Source organism: Giraffa tippelskirchi, chromosome 6 (genome assembly GCF_054371585.1).
Source record: "Giraffa tippelskirchi isolate mGirTip1 chromosome 6, T2T-mGirTip1v1.2.pri, whole genome shotgun sequence".
Taxonomy (NCBI): domain Eukaryota; kingdom Metazoa; phylum Chordata; class Mammalia; order Artiodactyla; family Giraffidae; genus Giraffa; species Giraffa tippelskirchi.
In genome coordinates this window covers 68,569,616-68,584,487 of record NC_137280.1, presented here as the reverse complement: position 1 = coordinate 68,584,487, position 14,872 = coordinate 68,569,616, and the positions used below count along the sequence as shown (strand labels likewise).

Genomic DNA, 14,872 nt, shown 5'->3' with positions numbered 1-14,872 from the left:
AAAGTATTAACTGACATGGAGTAACTTCTAAATAATCCTGTGATTTTTTTCCCTTCTGTATTCCAGCATCGTTTGTATTTTTCTATAATTAACAAATAGGAAGATAGAACCTGCCTTTGGAGGTTGGTGTGATGATCAAAAGTCTTAGACATGAAATCTGTAAGTGCTTAGACATTGATATTCTGTACAGAATGCTCAGGGGGGAAAAAGTACACTACAAAGTCAGCTCTTTTCACTGAGTGAAAGAAGTGACGACATGGTTGAGGACATTTATGCTCTCAGTCCAGCCTTGACTAAAAACGATTCCCTCCTACACGAGCCACGTTCTGTCCCTTCAGCCAGGACCGTAATGACACATGTCTAGTGCCCCTCAGACATCATGTCACCAGACAGGAATGATGAGAGCCTCGCGTTTCCTGATTAAGGGGAGGCAGAAGCAGGATGCGCAGTGAGGCCCATGCTGGCCTGCCTACTTCAGCCCAGCCCCACCCAGTGCCCCGCGCCCCAAACTTCCCGCTGCCTGAGCAGCAGATGAGGCCAGCAGTGGTGGGCACGGTGCCAGGTGCGAGAGGGGACAGCAGCCTCAGCCTGCCCATGCTCCTGGGCTCAGGGCCAGTGCCCAGCTTCAGACGTCACTGTGCCACTCGGGGGCACCCGGGGCTCTGAGCCCCGACTCCTCTGCACATAGAAGACCTGACTCCTCTCACTTTGGGGCCCCAAACACCACCGCTCCTGACATGGCCCCAGGGTTGTGCAGGCCTCGTCACCACGCCATACGGTGAAAACAAACCTTAGAACGAAAATCAAGAGTACCAGTAAACCCCCTACATACGAACCTTCAAGTTGCAGACTTTCAAAGATGCAAACGTGCATTCACACGTCCAGTCACGTAAGTTAGTTCACGTGTCTGGCGTACATGGCAGGTGCGTGCATCCTCTACAAGTGGTAGTGTCTTGTGTACTCTACTGTACAGAACTGCATTGAGTACAGTATCTTTATTCCAAGCCCAGGATGTCCAGAAACAAGCTTAAAGGCAGTGGTGAAATAGCTGATACTGCCAAGAAGTGCCAGCTGTAGTGTTGCACTACTGTACTTTTCAAGGTAGTGGACAGTAAAATTAAACATATTTTATTTTTTGCATTTGTTGCATATGCATTATTTGTGCAAAAAGCATTATAAACCTATTACAGTACACTACTGTATAGCCCACTGTGTTAGCTGGGTACCTAAGGCTAACTTTGTCGGACTCATGAACATGCTCTCGGGACGGAACTCATTCGTGTGTAGTGGACTTATTGTACTGGGCTCCTGTCCCATTGGGCCTCCGCCTGGCTGTGTTGTTTGGCCGGCATTTAACCTTTGCAAGTGAGCTTCCTCATCTATGAAACGGGTGTTGTGCTGGTATTTGCCCTTTCCATGCATGTGTATAACTGAGAGGAGCTTGAGGTCAGAAATGTGACGGGCTTCCATGAGCTATAAACTCTTGAACGGAAGCGAGGAGAAAGTCAGCCTCACACGGGAGAGACGAAGAAGACCATGGACTTACCGTTCTTGGTGAGGGCAGGCAGAGCCACCGACGGGCAAAAACTGGGAGCATCACTTTGAGAAACTGAAAAGAAGACAAAGGTGGCCTTTTAGCTCTTTTTGACTCTTTGAATCATTGAGTCCTGAAAGCAGGAAGAGAGGTCCTAGTTGGTGACACAAAGTCATGCATGGAAGGCAGACAGTGTGCACAGCGCCTAGTTCCACTCCTGTGCGTCTGGACAGGGGGGGTTGTGCTGAAGGGACATACTAACATCTCAGGGGCTTAAAGCAACCAAGAGTCTCCTCTCCCTTGAGCCACGTGCCTGCTGCAGGTGCTGGGGACTCTCCTCTGTGTCAACCCCTGCAAGCACCAGGCAGGGGGAGGTTCATCACACCCCTGCCTTCCAGACGCTGCAGCAGGGAAAGGGCAAGGCTACCCTGCTCTCACAGCTTTGCCTACGAGTGACACATAACACTTATTTTCACACCATTTGCCAAAGCCAGAGGTGCAGAAGTGCAGACCAGCCATGTTCCAGAGAGTAGATACCTAGAGACATGCAATGAACAAGGGAAATGCCTACTATCGCTGCTTAGCAGACTCACTTAGGGGAGGCCCTTAGCCCCTCTGGGCCTCAGTTTCCACATCTGTACAATGGGGATGACACAGCCTATGCTGAGAATTGCTGTGAGCATGACAGGAGGTAGTGTTGGGCCAGGCACAGGGTGAAGGCCACAAGACGGTGGCTCTTCATGGCAGGTGGCATGGCAGGTGGACAGAATCTGGAGTAGGCGGGCAGACAGACCTGGGCTCCAACCTCCATGTGCCTCTTAGAAGCAGGGCTGATGGACAAGCGATCTGGCTTCTTCTATCCACAGCTTCAGGCATTGGTATGAGAGGAAGATGTTGGAATTAAACGAGAAACTGCACACACCCAGGAGGTGGCCCATCAGTGCTAATCACCCCCTCCCCTGCCTCTCCTCTTACTGAACAGATCACAGTCTTCAAAGCCACAGTATCCTTTTCTCCCAACAGCCCAGACCAGGAGTGTGGCCAGACCTTCTCCCTCTCTGAGCTACAGTGCAGCACGGTCACTGGTCAAGGGTCATGGGTGGGGCTCAGGGTCAAGGGTCAGTGACCCCAGGGTGACATTCCTTGTCCTCAGCTTCTCTGTCTGTGAAAATGGGAGAAATGATAGTACCTCATTTAGGGCTCTGAGTCTTAGATGAGTTAGTGTATGTAAAGCTTTGGGCATACAGTAAGCACTCAATAAATGCTGGCTACTATTTACTCTCAATATGGCCCTTTTAGGGACTTCCTGGCAGTCTAGTGGTTAAGACTCTAAGCTTCCAATGCAGGGGGTGCGAGTTCCATGCCTGGCTGGGGAACAAGGATCTCACATGCCTTGGGGCATGGCCAAAAGAAAAACATAAAATAAAGTAATAGAAAATTTAAAATTTCAGCACTACTGAAATTGTAGGTGAAGAAAAATTAAAATATATATATATATCAGTCTTTCAGAGTAACACATCCTTGTCATTGATGCTTAGCCTTGTCTGCCTCCACGAAAGCCTCGAGTCAGAGTCATGCTCCATCTGGTCCCCAAAGCCCCGGTTTGGGTCCCCTCCCATCCCATCTCCTCCACTGCCTTCCTCACTTTGGTCAGACACGCCGTGACGCAGCCTTCCCAAGTTCTAGAGCCTCAGTTATTGTGTGTCCATTTGGCTTGGCTCCATCTGCCTAAAAGCACTTGCTCCCGGTCATCATTCTACAGCCTGGTTCCCAGCCTTCAGCAGACATTGGAATCCCCTGGAGAGCTTGGTGACACACACTGTGTGAGCTCCCCAACCCCCCCCACCCGCCAGAGTGTCTGGTCCAGCAGGTGTGAGCTGGGGCCTAAGATCTGGCATTTATAATAAGTTCCCAGGTGATGCTGACCCTGTTGGTCCATGGACTCACTCTGAGGGTCACTGAGCCAAGCCTTCTGTCACCCAGTGTCCTGTGAACTCCTCACACAAAACTCAGAACCACCCACCACTCTCCATGGTACCCAGGGGGATAGCGTGTTCATTTAAATGTCCATCTTTGCTTTCTCAGAGCAAAGAGCCTGAGAGTCAGCACACTCCAGAGAACAATTATTTGACGGAACAGTAACAAGGACATTCAGACGTCCACCCTCTTGTGCCCAGTGATTCTCCTTCTGGAAGTCTGTCTGGAAATTCAAAGCAAGCTCGGTTTGTGAAGGAAAGATTTATACAACGTTAATGAATCGCCAGAAACTCTATATATCTAAAGCTGTGAGAACAGTTAGGCAAGCTGTCCGCAGGAAGAATTACCATGTGCACGTCTAGGCATTTATCACCTAGATCTGCTTCTATTGCCTTACTTACTCTTTCTCAGCCCCCACAGTGTTTCCTGACAGGGTGCTGTCAACCCTCTGGGTGGGACCTTCTTCACTGTACAGGAATAGCTGAACCCTGAAAGTTCTCAGCTTCCCTGGGCCCCCTGGGGCACTGAAAATCTCAACACCCTCGTTCCCTGGGGGCCTTCCTACAGAGAATCGCACTGTGCAACTTTGAGCCAGTTGCTCAGCTAATTCATGCTTTTTAAGCAAGAGGATGGTAACCCTTCTTGCTTCTTCCCAACTCTGCTTTCAGTGACATTGAGCTGGTGGCCTGAAATGGGCTGCAGCTGGGGTATTTACACCATGGAAAGTGACAACCACAACACCCTGCCCCTGCACCTGCCCAGCCCTCCCTAATTGTAACACATTTGCCAGCAGAGCAGAAAATGGGGGTAAGGAGAGACCCCACCTCATCACATTGTTTGGGGACTAAATAAGACGCTGACCGCCAAACACTAGCCTAGCCAAGGAGCCAACACCATGCTAAGCAAATGGCAGATGCTTGTGCTGGTATGTGAATGATGCTGAGGAATGAATTACCCAGTAAACTCTCCTAAGTGTGGTGGTTTCTGTGTGGGCTGCAGAGAGGCATAATTAGAAGAGCCGGTCACTTCCTTTCCAAGTCATTCCCGTATCTAGAATATCTATCTACAGGGTCCAAGTGCATTTGTTTAGCAGAAGAAGAGAGGAAGTGGGAGGCTTCTATTGGTTTTTTTTAGAAGCCGCATTTGACTTTGTAAACAAACTAAGGACCCTGCCCCACTTGCAGGCCACACGTGGCTGCGGGGGTTGGGGGGGGCGTTGACAAGCAGCACAGCTCCCCTCTGAGAGCAGCCAGCGGGTACCGGAGCCCCAGAGGCGCCCCCTTCCAGGCAGCTCGGAGCCCCAAGGCAGCTGGACCACAGAGCAGCTTCTTCCCCTTCCATTCCCACCCTGGTTGCTAAGATGCTTCCTCTTTGAGTACTGCCGCCCTGTTGCCCGGAAGGGGCTGCAAACAGCCTCATTTGCATCCACAGTCACTCCCCCCCGGGCATCTGGGTTCTGTGCTCAGATCCCTGGAACTTTCTGTTCACTGTGGGCAGCAGTGAGAAGGTGCATGGCTCTCTAGGGGGCCCCTCTGGGCGCTCGCTGCTCTAGGTTTGTGCCTCTCTCCTGGCTCCTAGGAGACTCGACTTCCATTTTTGTTCTGAGGACACAGCTCAGTACCAGGGTTGTGTCGCCTGCGTGCAGGTCTCTGGGAGCCCGGGGGTTGCAGGGCAGGACCATGCCATCTTACCCACTGTCCCTGCACCCTCTACCCGACGCTCCTTCATCTCTGCCCGGATTCCCCCTAGAGTGGCTCTGGCGTGATCCCTTGTAGATCAACATTTCTTGCCCCCCTTTTGTGCTGCAGAAGCCCCCTTGCATCTCCCCACAGTAAGACAAGCCAGAGGGCTGAGTCGTTCTCTGGGACAGAGGGAATAATTACTCCTGATGAGGGGCTAGGAGAGCACCAGCCCCACAGCGGTCCTCGTGAATGCGGGGAGAGCACTGCAGAAGCGTTTCTGCATCACTGAGTGCCTGAGAAATGTTCCTTCTCTCACGTCTGCCTCCCAGGCCAGGCTCAACCCTTTGGGGAAGGATCTTCTATCCCTGGTGCTTCCATGGTATTTGACATGTAGTACGGGCTTCCCTGGAGGCTCAGATGGTAAAGACTCCACCTGCAAAGCAGGACACCCAGGTTTGATCTCTGGGTTGGGAAGATTCCCTGAAGGAGGGTATGGCAACACACTCCAGTATTCCTCCTGGAGAATCCCATGGACAGAGGAGCCTGGCAGGGTACAGTCCATGGGGTTGCAAAGAGTCGAACACAACTGAGTGTCAGAACATATCATTATTACATTAGGAGCTCAACAAATGGCCCTTCCTTTCCCATTCCTGTGTCCAGTTCTTTAGATACAGGCCCCGTGTTACGCTTTTTGTGTCTGGTTCTCAGCCTGGAGTCAAGTCAGGAGTCCATGCTCATCACTCGATATAGATGTCAGTGGAGAAGGCATGCTTTACGTCTATCTAAGTAACTATGTGCCGATATATATATGAAAGTGAAAGTGGCTCAGTCGTGTCCGACTCATTGCAACCGCATAAACTGTAGCCTGCCAGGCTCCTCTGTCCATGGAATTCTCCCAGTCAGAACACTGGAGTGCATAGCCATTCCCTTCTCCGGGGGATTGTCCCAACTCAGGAATCAAAGCCAGGTCTCCTGCATTGCAAGCAGATTCTTTACCATCTGAGCACCAGGGAATATGTATGTGTGTATGTATACATGTTTGTATGTATGTATCTACCTGTACATCATCTGTTTATTTATCTATCTGCCCATCGATCTATCATCTATTTATCTTTGTATCCATCTATCCATCCATCTGTCATCTCTCTCTCTCTGGGTTTGGGTTTCTGCCCTGAGGTCCTTGACCACATTCCCTGCCTCTCTGTGCACCCCTCTCACTTCTGCCTCTCTGAGTTTGATGACAGGGTCCCCCCAGCAGTATCTCAGGAGGAATCTCACTCTCCCCTGAAGTACCTGCTCTCAGAGTTCAGTGCTCAAGGTAATATGATGCCCCCAAAACCACAGATGGCAGGATGCCACATAATCAAGCCATGGATTTGAAGCCAGGACGAAGTCTATTACATAAATTCTTTGCAAGAATTCCTTTGTAAAAACCATGTTTCCTGTGCCAATGCTGACTAAGAGGTCACCCTTCAAGGCGCAGGACCCTCTGTGCAGCCTCCCTGCTCCTGCAGGGCCCCTTCTTCCTGTGACTGTGCATGACTGTCTAACACAAAGATGAGGATGGGGAAAAAGTAATGACAACGTCAGCTTGTTTGTTGGGTTTTCCAGAGTTACACTGGTGTAGTTTTGTCTACAACAGAAAACAGAATACAAGGCCATACTAAGGTTCAGAATCCAGAAAGTGACTGACTGTGTTTTGGCTCAAAATATATCACAAGTCAAAAGGTGATTTTGTACTGGATCAATGTGACGAAACTATGAGAACAGTTTAAGTAATGGAACCAGTTTCCTTGAATAATATTCCTTTTCTCTGCCTGGGTCTTAGGAGGAGATCATTCATCAAGTCTTAAGACCTACCCTACCACCCACTTCTGATGAAGACAACTTAAGGGAGAAAGATGGACTGGTGAGAACCTGGTTTTGCTCAGATGGGAGCCATGTGTCACACCAGGTCACTAAAACTCTGTGTCAGCTAGCTCTTTCTTCAGCTCTTTTGAAATGGGAAATTCGGAGCCATTCATACCAGAATGGCCTTGAGCCATTCTCAGGGTCTTTTCCAGCCAGGGGTCCTGAGAAACTGATGCCATTGTGGCATTTTAAAATCTTTCACCCTACTCACTCAAGCACTGAAAATAGTCAGTGTGTAGTGTGGAAACCTGCCTGCGAGGGCGGCTCCAGGCTAGAAGACCAGAACCTACAGGGAGTGGTCCCTGACGCATGAAAGAGGGCTTGCAGGAGGCTGTCAGTAGTGGATCCCCACTCTAGGAAGCAGAGCTAATTTCTTGCTCCTGTATTCCCACAACACCTTATGCAGGTCTGTTCTGGTCCTGAGTCTAGGACACCACAGTTAATCATATACGCCAACAACCTCCTTCCTAGGATGTGAGCATCTATAATAAGAAAAATGACTACATCTTATTAATTTCACATTTCCCATTGCCTGGCACAATGTATGACTCAGTATGGACACTCAAAAGAGTTTCGAAACTTCCAGACTTATGATATGAGCAATCCAGCACTAGAATGACTTATTTAGTTGCAGTCTGTAGTTGCTCCTTAGGGTTTTCCAGGTGGCTCAGTGGTAAAGAATTCATGGGAGATGTGGGCTGGATCCCAGGGTCAGGAAGATACCCTGGACAAGGAAATGGCCAACCCACACCAGTATTCTCACCTGGGAAAACTTATGGACAGAGGAGCCTAGCGGGCTACAGTCCATGGGGTCACAAAGAGTTGGACATGACTGAGCAATTAAAAAGCAACAACATCAATTATTCCTTAAGTTGCACACCTGGAGGATAGGAATCATATTGTACTCATACTCAGCCATTACATCATAGTGAATATGTCACATGGCTGAGTATAGCCATATCATTTGGTTATACAGTTGGTTATCTGGACCTGGTTCTTTTTGACAAAGTCCAACAATCCTGAGTCCAAATTCTATCATTTACCTGGTCTGTATGACTTTGGGAAAGTGACTTAGCTTCCCTGGACCTGTTTCCTCATCTAACAGTGGTTGTGAGGATTAGATGGGATAACACTTGTAAAGTGCTTGAATTCAGCCAGGCACACACAAAGGAGACCCCAAAGAACAGAGGCTGGATTTAGAAAACCAGAGACCCCCGAGGCAGGGCTGATGCTCGGTCAATTTCCTAGTCAGAACTCCTGAGTCCTCAGTCTGACCCTGTGAAATATATGTTGGAAAAAGTTAATAGTCTCTGCAGTCAGATAAAAAGAAACAGAACAGATGGAAAAGAGTTGGGGCAATAACCACCTGGAACACTTTTGCTTGCCAACTCCTGCCAAGATGTTGTAACACTCTGGTCTGATTCCCATATTTCTGAACAAATGAATTGTGTCTTAGCTTCTTTTTACCCAACCCTTACCTGAGCAATGGAAAGATGAAAAATTAGATTTTCCAGCCTTTGGTAGGTAGGCTGAGGAGATGGGAAGAGGTGTGAGAGGATGGATGGGCAAGGAGGCGTTGTGCAGTGAGAGTTCAGTTCTGAAGGCCCTAAATACCCAGAGCTGGCTTTGGATCTCCTGCAGCGCCAACAGCTGAGGCAGGCGTTCATGCCCCGGCCTCTGTGAGCTACTTAAATCCTCCTCTATATGGCACATTACCCCTCATCCCCCTCATAGAAACCCAGGGCTTCCCCACAGGCTCAGTGGTAAATAATCCACCTGCAATGCAGGAGCTGCAGGAGATGTGGGTTTGATCCCTGGGTGGGGAAGATCCCCTAGAGGAGGACATGGGGACCCACCCCAGTATCCTCACCTACAGAATCCCATGGACAGAGGTGCCTTCTGGGCTGCGGTCCATGGGATCGCAAAGAGTCAGACACAACTGAGCAACTTAGCACACACGCAGAGAAACCCACTGAGGCTATTTCATCATACAGTCCTGATGTTTTTCTTAAAATACTTCAAGATGCTAAGATAAAATAAAAGTCATAAATAGAGTGAACTCAGAACACAGGATGCTCAAGGAGGGAACAAAGAGGATTCCACTCAGCCTGGTAACAACCAACTCCAAAAAGATCTGCTCTGCAGCGATGAAATGTCTCGGGATTAGTAAACTCGTGTTTAAGTGTCAAGGACCAGATTCCACCAAGGAGCGCCATCCCAGGTCTCTAGGCCTGGACATGGTTCTGGAACATGCAGCCAACCTACCGCTGGTTTCATATATTAGTTTATTAGTCAGTTTTGTTTTTTTCAGTTTATTAGTCAATTGCCTCTATGGTCAGTTGAGTTGAGCTGGGGGAAAACCAGCCAGACAGAGCGTCTAGACAGTTTCACATCCAATAGCTCGTGGGATGCAGGAGACCCACCAGGCGCAGCATGAAAGGGGAAGAGAGAAGTCTGGAGTTGTCAGAGCTGGGTTTGTGACCTGACTCTGCTTCTTGCTGGCTACGTGATTTGGGTCAAATAACTTCCACTTTCTGCATCATACTCTCTTCTTAAAATGGAGGAAATAACGCCCACTCCCCAGGGGCACTGAGCAATAATTGTGTAGCTGTTCAGGGCAGGTCACTTACCAGGTTTCTGGTACCATCCGAAGGGGAAGGTACGGACCTCAGTGTCTGCGGAGCCACAGTCCAGCATGCGCCAGACCCCTCCATATTCCTCGCTGCACGTCTGAAGCCCCAAGCTGTTCAGAGTTAGGCATGTCACCTCACCTCCTGGAGCAAAAAGTAACCAGGACCAGGGAAATGATCATGATGAGAGATTCTAACTGAATGAGAGAAATTCTGCAAACTCATCCTTCAGCAGACATGTGGGGTGAAGCACCCTATTCCAGGGATGATCTTAGCCACTGATGAAAACCCTGCTACTTTAGTGATTTTTTGGTCTAAGAACACGGGGGTTGGGTCAACAAACACTTGTCAAGCATCCTTCACGCGCCCAGAGCTGTGCTAAGGCTGTTTGCATCATACTGCTTGTCCTCACAGGAGCCTACAAGGAGGCTAGCTCTTGTATCTCTATTTACAGATGAGGAAACTGAGACTCAGACTCAGTGGCTCATCCAGGATCATTTGTCTAGTACGTGACAGAATCAAGCTTCAAATGCAGATCATATGGAGGCATTCCAAGATCAGCCCACCAAGCTACCTGACCCAGGTCTTGAAAAGCAAGCACAAGACAGTTCAGTGAGCCATGGCAGGAAGGCTGCTTGGGTCAGGCAGGAGTGTGGTGTCCAGCTGACTGGGTAATGGACCAGTAGTCGTGTCCCAGCTACCACATCTACCAGCCACCTGCCCTCTCTCAAGCCCCCACAAGGAGATGCTGTAGATTAGATCAGACCAGAGATGTGAACAGGGCTTCCCTGGTGCCTCAGATGGTAAAGAATCCACCTGCCTGCCAACACAGGAGACATGGGTTCGATCTCTGGGTCAGGAAGTTCCCCTGGAGAAGCAGACAGAAACCCACTCCAGTATTCTTGCCTGGGGAATCCCATGGACAGAGGAGCCTGGTGGGCTACAGACCATGGGGTCGCAAAGAGTCAGACATGACTTAGCGACTAAACAGCAACATAGATGTGAACATGTCTCTAGACTGCTAAGTGCTGGGTACTTCACAGAAGGAGTTGTTATCACCATTACCTTTTAGCTGAGAAACGTTCAGAAAGCCAAAGCCGGTGCAGCATGGGTCCGTGTCACACAATCGCTCACATTCGAAGAAGCTGGAGGAAGAGGAGAAAGAGGAGGCCTGAAGGTTTGTGCTGGACAGGATCTCGAAGTGGGCTGAATCACTGCCAGTCTGACTTCTAGGGGCCAGCTCTCTGTGACAACCCTTCCCTGAGTCCAGACACACAAGCTCTGCTCCCGCAACCCCCAACCCGGCACCAGGGCCAGGCTGATCCCCATTTTTCACCCTCCCTTTCTTTCCCGCTCCCATGAATGAGCATGGGCAGTGCCCAGCCAGATCTCTACCATTATCATCTTTTAATCTCCGTTTTCGAAAGCCAATCTTAAATGCCAGCAGCAGGGCATAGTTTCCTATATCAACAACACTTTGTAGATCCATAGTTCATAGATCGATGACTCTCAAATTCTAACTTCTACAGGGAGAACTTAGTTAAAATTCACATTCCTGAGCCCCCTATAAATGCTGATTCGGGAGGTCCAGGGTGGGACCCAGGACTAGAGATTGTAAGAAGTCCTCCTGGTGATTCTGATGGGTGAGATTCACAGACTAGTGGAGAGAAACACTAGTCACAGTCAATGAAAACAACTGTTATAGCTAATTAAATCAATAACAAAATACCTTTTAAAATTTTTCTTAATTTTTTTTCAGCTGCTCTGTGTAGCATGTGGGATCTTAGTTCCCCGACCAGCAATCGAATCCATGCCCCCTGCACTGGGAGTGCAGAGTCTCAACCACTGCATCACCAGGGAGGTCCCACAGGACACAGTTTTAAATAAAAAATTAAATAAAAGTCCTTATATGCCTCTGACCCTGTGAAAAGTTCTGCTTGCTCTCCAGGTTCTGAATGCAGCAGGGAGACTTTGCTGATTAAGTTTATTTCAATGCTTGAAAATTTGTATTAATTGATAAAAAAAAAAAACAACACAGGTCGAGTTCCCCTTTTGAATCAGCTGACCTTAGGTTCAGGACTAAATGTTGTGTTGATTATTAGTCGCTGACCTTAGCCACCTTAGTCAATAAAGTGAATAGTGAAAGTCCCTCAGTCGTGTCGGACTCTTTGCGACCCCATGGACTGTATAGTCCATGGTATTTTCTAGGCCAGAATACTGGAGTGGATAGCCTTTCCCTTCTCCAGGGGATCTTCCCAACCCAGGGATCGAACCCAGGTCTCCTGCATGTTGCCTCTTTATTACTTTTTCACCCTTTGCTTTGCGTTTTGTAGTTTTTTATGCTTGTGTCTTTAACTGATATTATATCACCTTCTTTATGAAAATACAAGGGTCTTCATAGTAAGTATTGTAGAGGGCAGGGATGAACAGAAGTAAGCTTACCCATTGGAAATGGATTTGTCAGACACAGGCACTTTGTTTCTAATGGAAATCCCCGTCAGCTTTTGGAATGGTAGGCGAGTGTAAAAATTCTTCACTCTATCTTGCAGCACAACTACACAGAGGAAGAAAGACATCTTATTATTTAAGTGGAGATTCACTGTAACCAGAAAAATACTTCTGTAGGGGACAAAGTATACAAACCCATACTGAGAGCTTCTGATTAAAGATAGCATATTAAACTCATAGACTCACTCTCTGTTCTCTCCCCAAATCTCACTAAAATCACAGCAAAGGGATTTTTATAAAGGTATACACCCACAAGGCAAAAGAGAATAGGAGAAAGGACAGAGCGACAAATTTTAGAAGCTAGAAAAAATACAGAGGAGTAAAAATTGACCTCATAAAACTAAGAAGGCTGAATTCTTGACTTTTCTGTGGAAAGAAGCAACCCCATACACCTTCTGGGGGGCTTCCCAGGTGGCTCAGTGGTAAAGAATCCACCTGCCAATGTAGGAGATGCAGGAGACACGGGTTCAATCCTTGGGTCAGGAAGATCTTCGGAGCAGGAAATGGCAACACTCCAGTATACTGTCTGAAAAATCCCATGGACAGAGGAGCCTGGCAGGCTACAGTTCGTGTGTGCTAAGTCACTTCAGTTGTGTCCGACCCTATGTGACCCCATGGACTGTCACCCGCCAGGCTCCTCTGTCCACGGGATTCTCCAGGCAAGAATACTGCAGTGGGTTGCCGTGTCCTTCTCCAGGAGATCTTGCCAACCCAGGGATCCAACTCGAGTCCCCTATGACTCCTGCACTGGCAAGTGGGTTCTTTACCACTAGTGCCACCTGGGAAGGCCCTAGGCTACCGTCCATGGGGTCACGAAGAGTCAGACACGACTGAGCGCACACACACACACACACACACACACACAGACACACACACACACACACACACACAGACACACAGACACACAGACACACACACACACACACACACACACACACACACCCCTTCTGGAGTCCCAAAGGTTTATGTATCCACAGTACTGGGATGAAAGTGAGCTGAAGCAGAATGGCTTGGAAGTCTTTTAAAGAAGCAGGTATGTCTCCAGAGGTCTTCTCTTTTTCCAACAACTTCCCCTTCCCACTGTACAAAAGTGAGGTCTCTCAGGGGCACCAGAGTGAGTTACAGTGCAGAGAGGACCATGCTGAAGCCAGGGAATTTTTTTTTTCCAGTTAGTCTAGGTAGTGAATATTGAGACTCCTTCATTTTTCCAACCTTATTTGGCATCTAAACCACAAGCAGCCAGGCTCATGCCCCCAGGCCAGATATTATACAAGATTCATCTGGAGGAAGGGCCTAAACACATAGATGTGAAGTGCTCATCACTCAGTCGTGTTCAACTCTTTGTGAATGGACTGTAGCCTGCCAGGCTCCTCTGTCCATGGGATTCTCCAGGCAAGAATACTGGAGTGGGTTGCCATTTCCTTCTCCAGGGGATCCTCCCAACCCAAAGATCGAAGCCAGGTCTTCTGCATTGCAGGCAGATTCTTTACCATCTAAGCCACCAAGGAAGTCCACATAGATGTGAGGGATTCCCCAAAGGACGGCCCAACTAGGTCATCCTACAAAGAAACCCAAGGTCAACACACTCCCACCACACACTCAGAGCTTCCAAATTAGCTTCTGGGCCCCTCTCTTACATTGAAGTGGAAAATCAGGGGTCAGCAGATACCAGAAAGGCCTCCAGCAAAGGAGACAGAACAGTAAGTGGAAGATCACAACATCACGGAAGAAGTGAAAACTGTGCAAGGTGAATCCCTCTCCCCAGAGTATCACCGATGTTCCCAGAGGGTAAAATCAACTTCTGTCTTGTTAAAGTCACAGTTGTTGGGATTTTCTCTGATAAACATCCAATGGGAATTCCGACTGCTACATGCAATAAACATGATTTCTAAGGGTAGTGGAATCCAGAGCAAGCTTCTTATTTCTGGTCAATCTGATACATTTCTAAATGCCTCTGGAGCTCTACAAGAAGCCTGGGTAACTTGCCTTAGAAAAGAAGAGCTGATCGGGATAGTTCTAAAACCACAGAATCAGCAGGCCACTGAAAAATGCAGTTTGGGATGATCCGACCAAGGGCTCACCTTTCTTCCTGTAGAGGGCACTTGGCCTTCGGGGCAGGATCAGCCTGCAGCCCTTGGGACTGGACTCCATGATATCGTCACACACCTGGGCCTCCGGGTAGAGGGTGCAGGTGAAGTACAAGGGTTCACTGTCCGTTACCTCTGCCAGCTGACAGAACGAGGGCTCTCCCACACAGCCTACAGGCAAGATAGCAGTTGGTTGTTAGTCCTTGGGAGGCCGGCGGGGGACGGTTATCCCTGCAGGATCTTCTGGGAAGAAATGCCCTGTGGGGATTTCCTCTCAGGCAGGGCTGAGGCCCAAGTTAGTAGAGGCTGTCCAGTCTGGAAGGCTCAAGAAAAATACCAGGGTTCTGCCAGCTGGAAAACAGGGAGTCCAGGTGGCTCTGAACAAAGAAAGAGCCTGGAGGGTGAGGGGTCAGCTGTAAACTCAGCAATATGGGAGGAAAGAGGGTGAAATCTGATTGAGTCTGCCCAGGACCATCTCAGAGGCAGTCAGGGTCTCAGACGACAGACCATAGGGTGTAAAACTTGGTGACGCTGTGAACAGTC

The 14,872-nt window shown here is 48.8% G+C and overlaps 1 protein-coding gene across 1 annotated transcript in view; it reads right to left on the bottom strand.

Annotated features, from left to right (window-relative positions):
• The window catches only part of TG (thyroglobulin), a 240,153-nt gene that overhangs the window by 147,131 nt on the left and 78,150 nt on the right, over nt 1-14,872 (bottom strand). The window contains exons 31-35 of the mRNA XM_081503609.1: nt 14,324-14,500; nt 12,177-12,288; nt 10,800-10,879; nt 9,735-9,878; nt 1,547-1,609 (exon numbers count right to left, since the gene is read on the bottom strand). Of these exons, the coding sequence (XP_081359735.1) occupies nt 1,547-1,609; nt 9,735-9,878; nt 10,800-10,879; nt 12,177-12,288; nt 14,324-14,500 (576 nt within the window). The remainder of the gene's footprint in view (nt 1-1,546; nt 1,610-9,734; nt 9,879-10,799; nt 10,880-12,176; nt 12,289-14,323; nt 14,501-14,872) is intronic.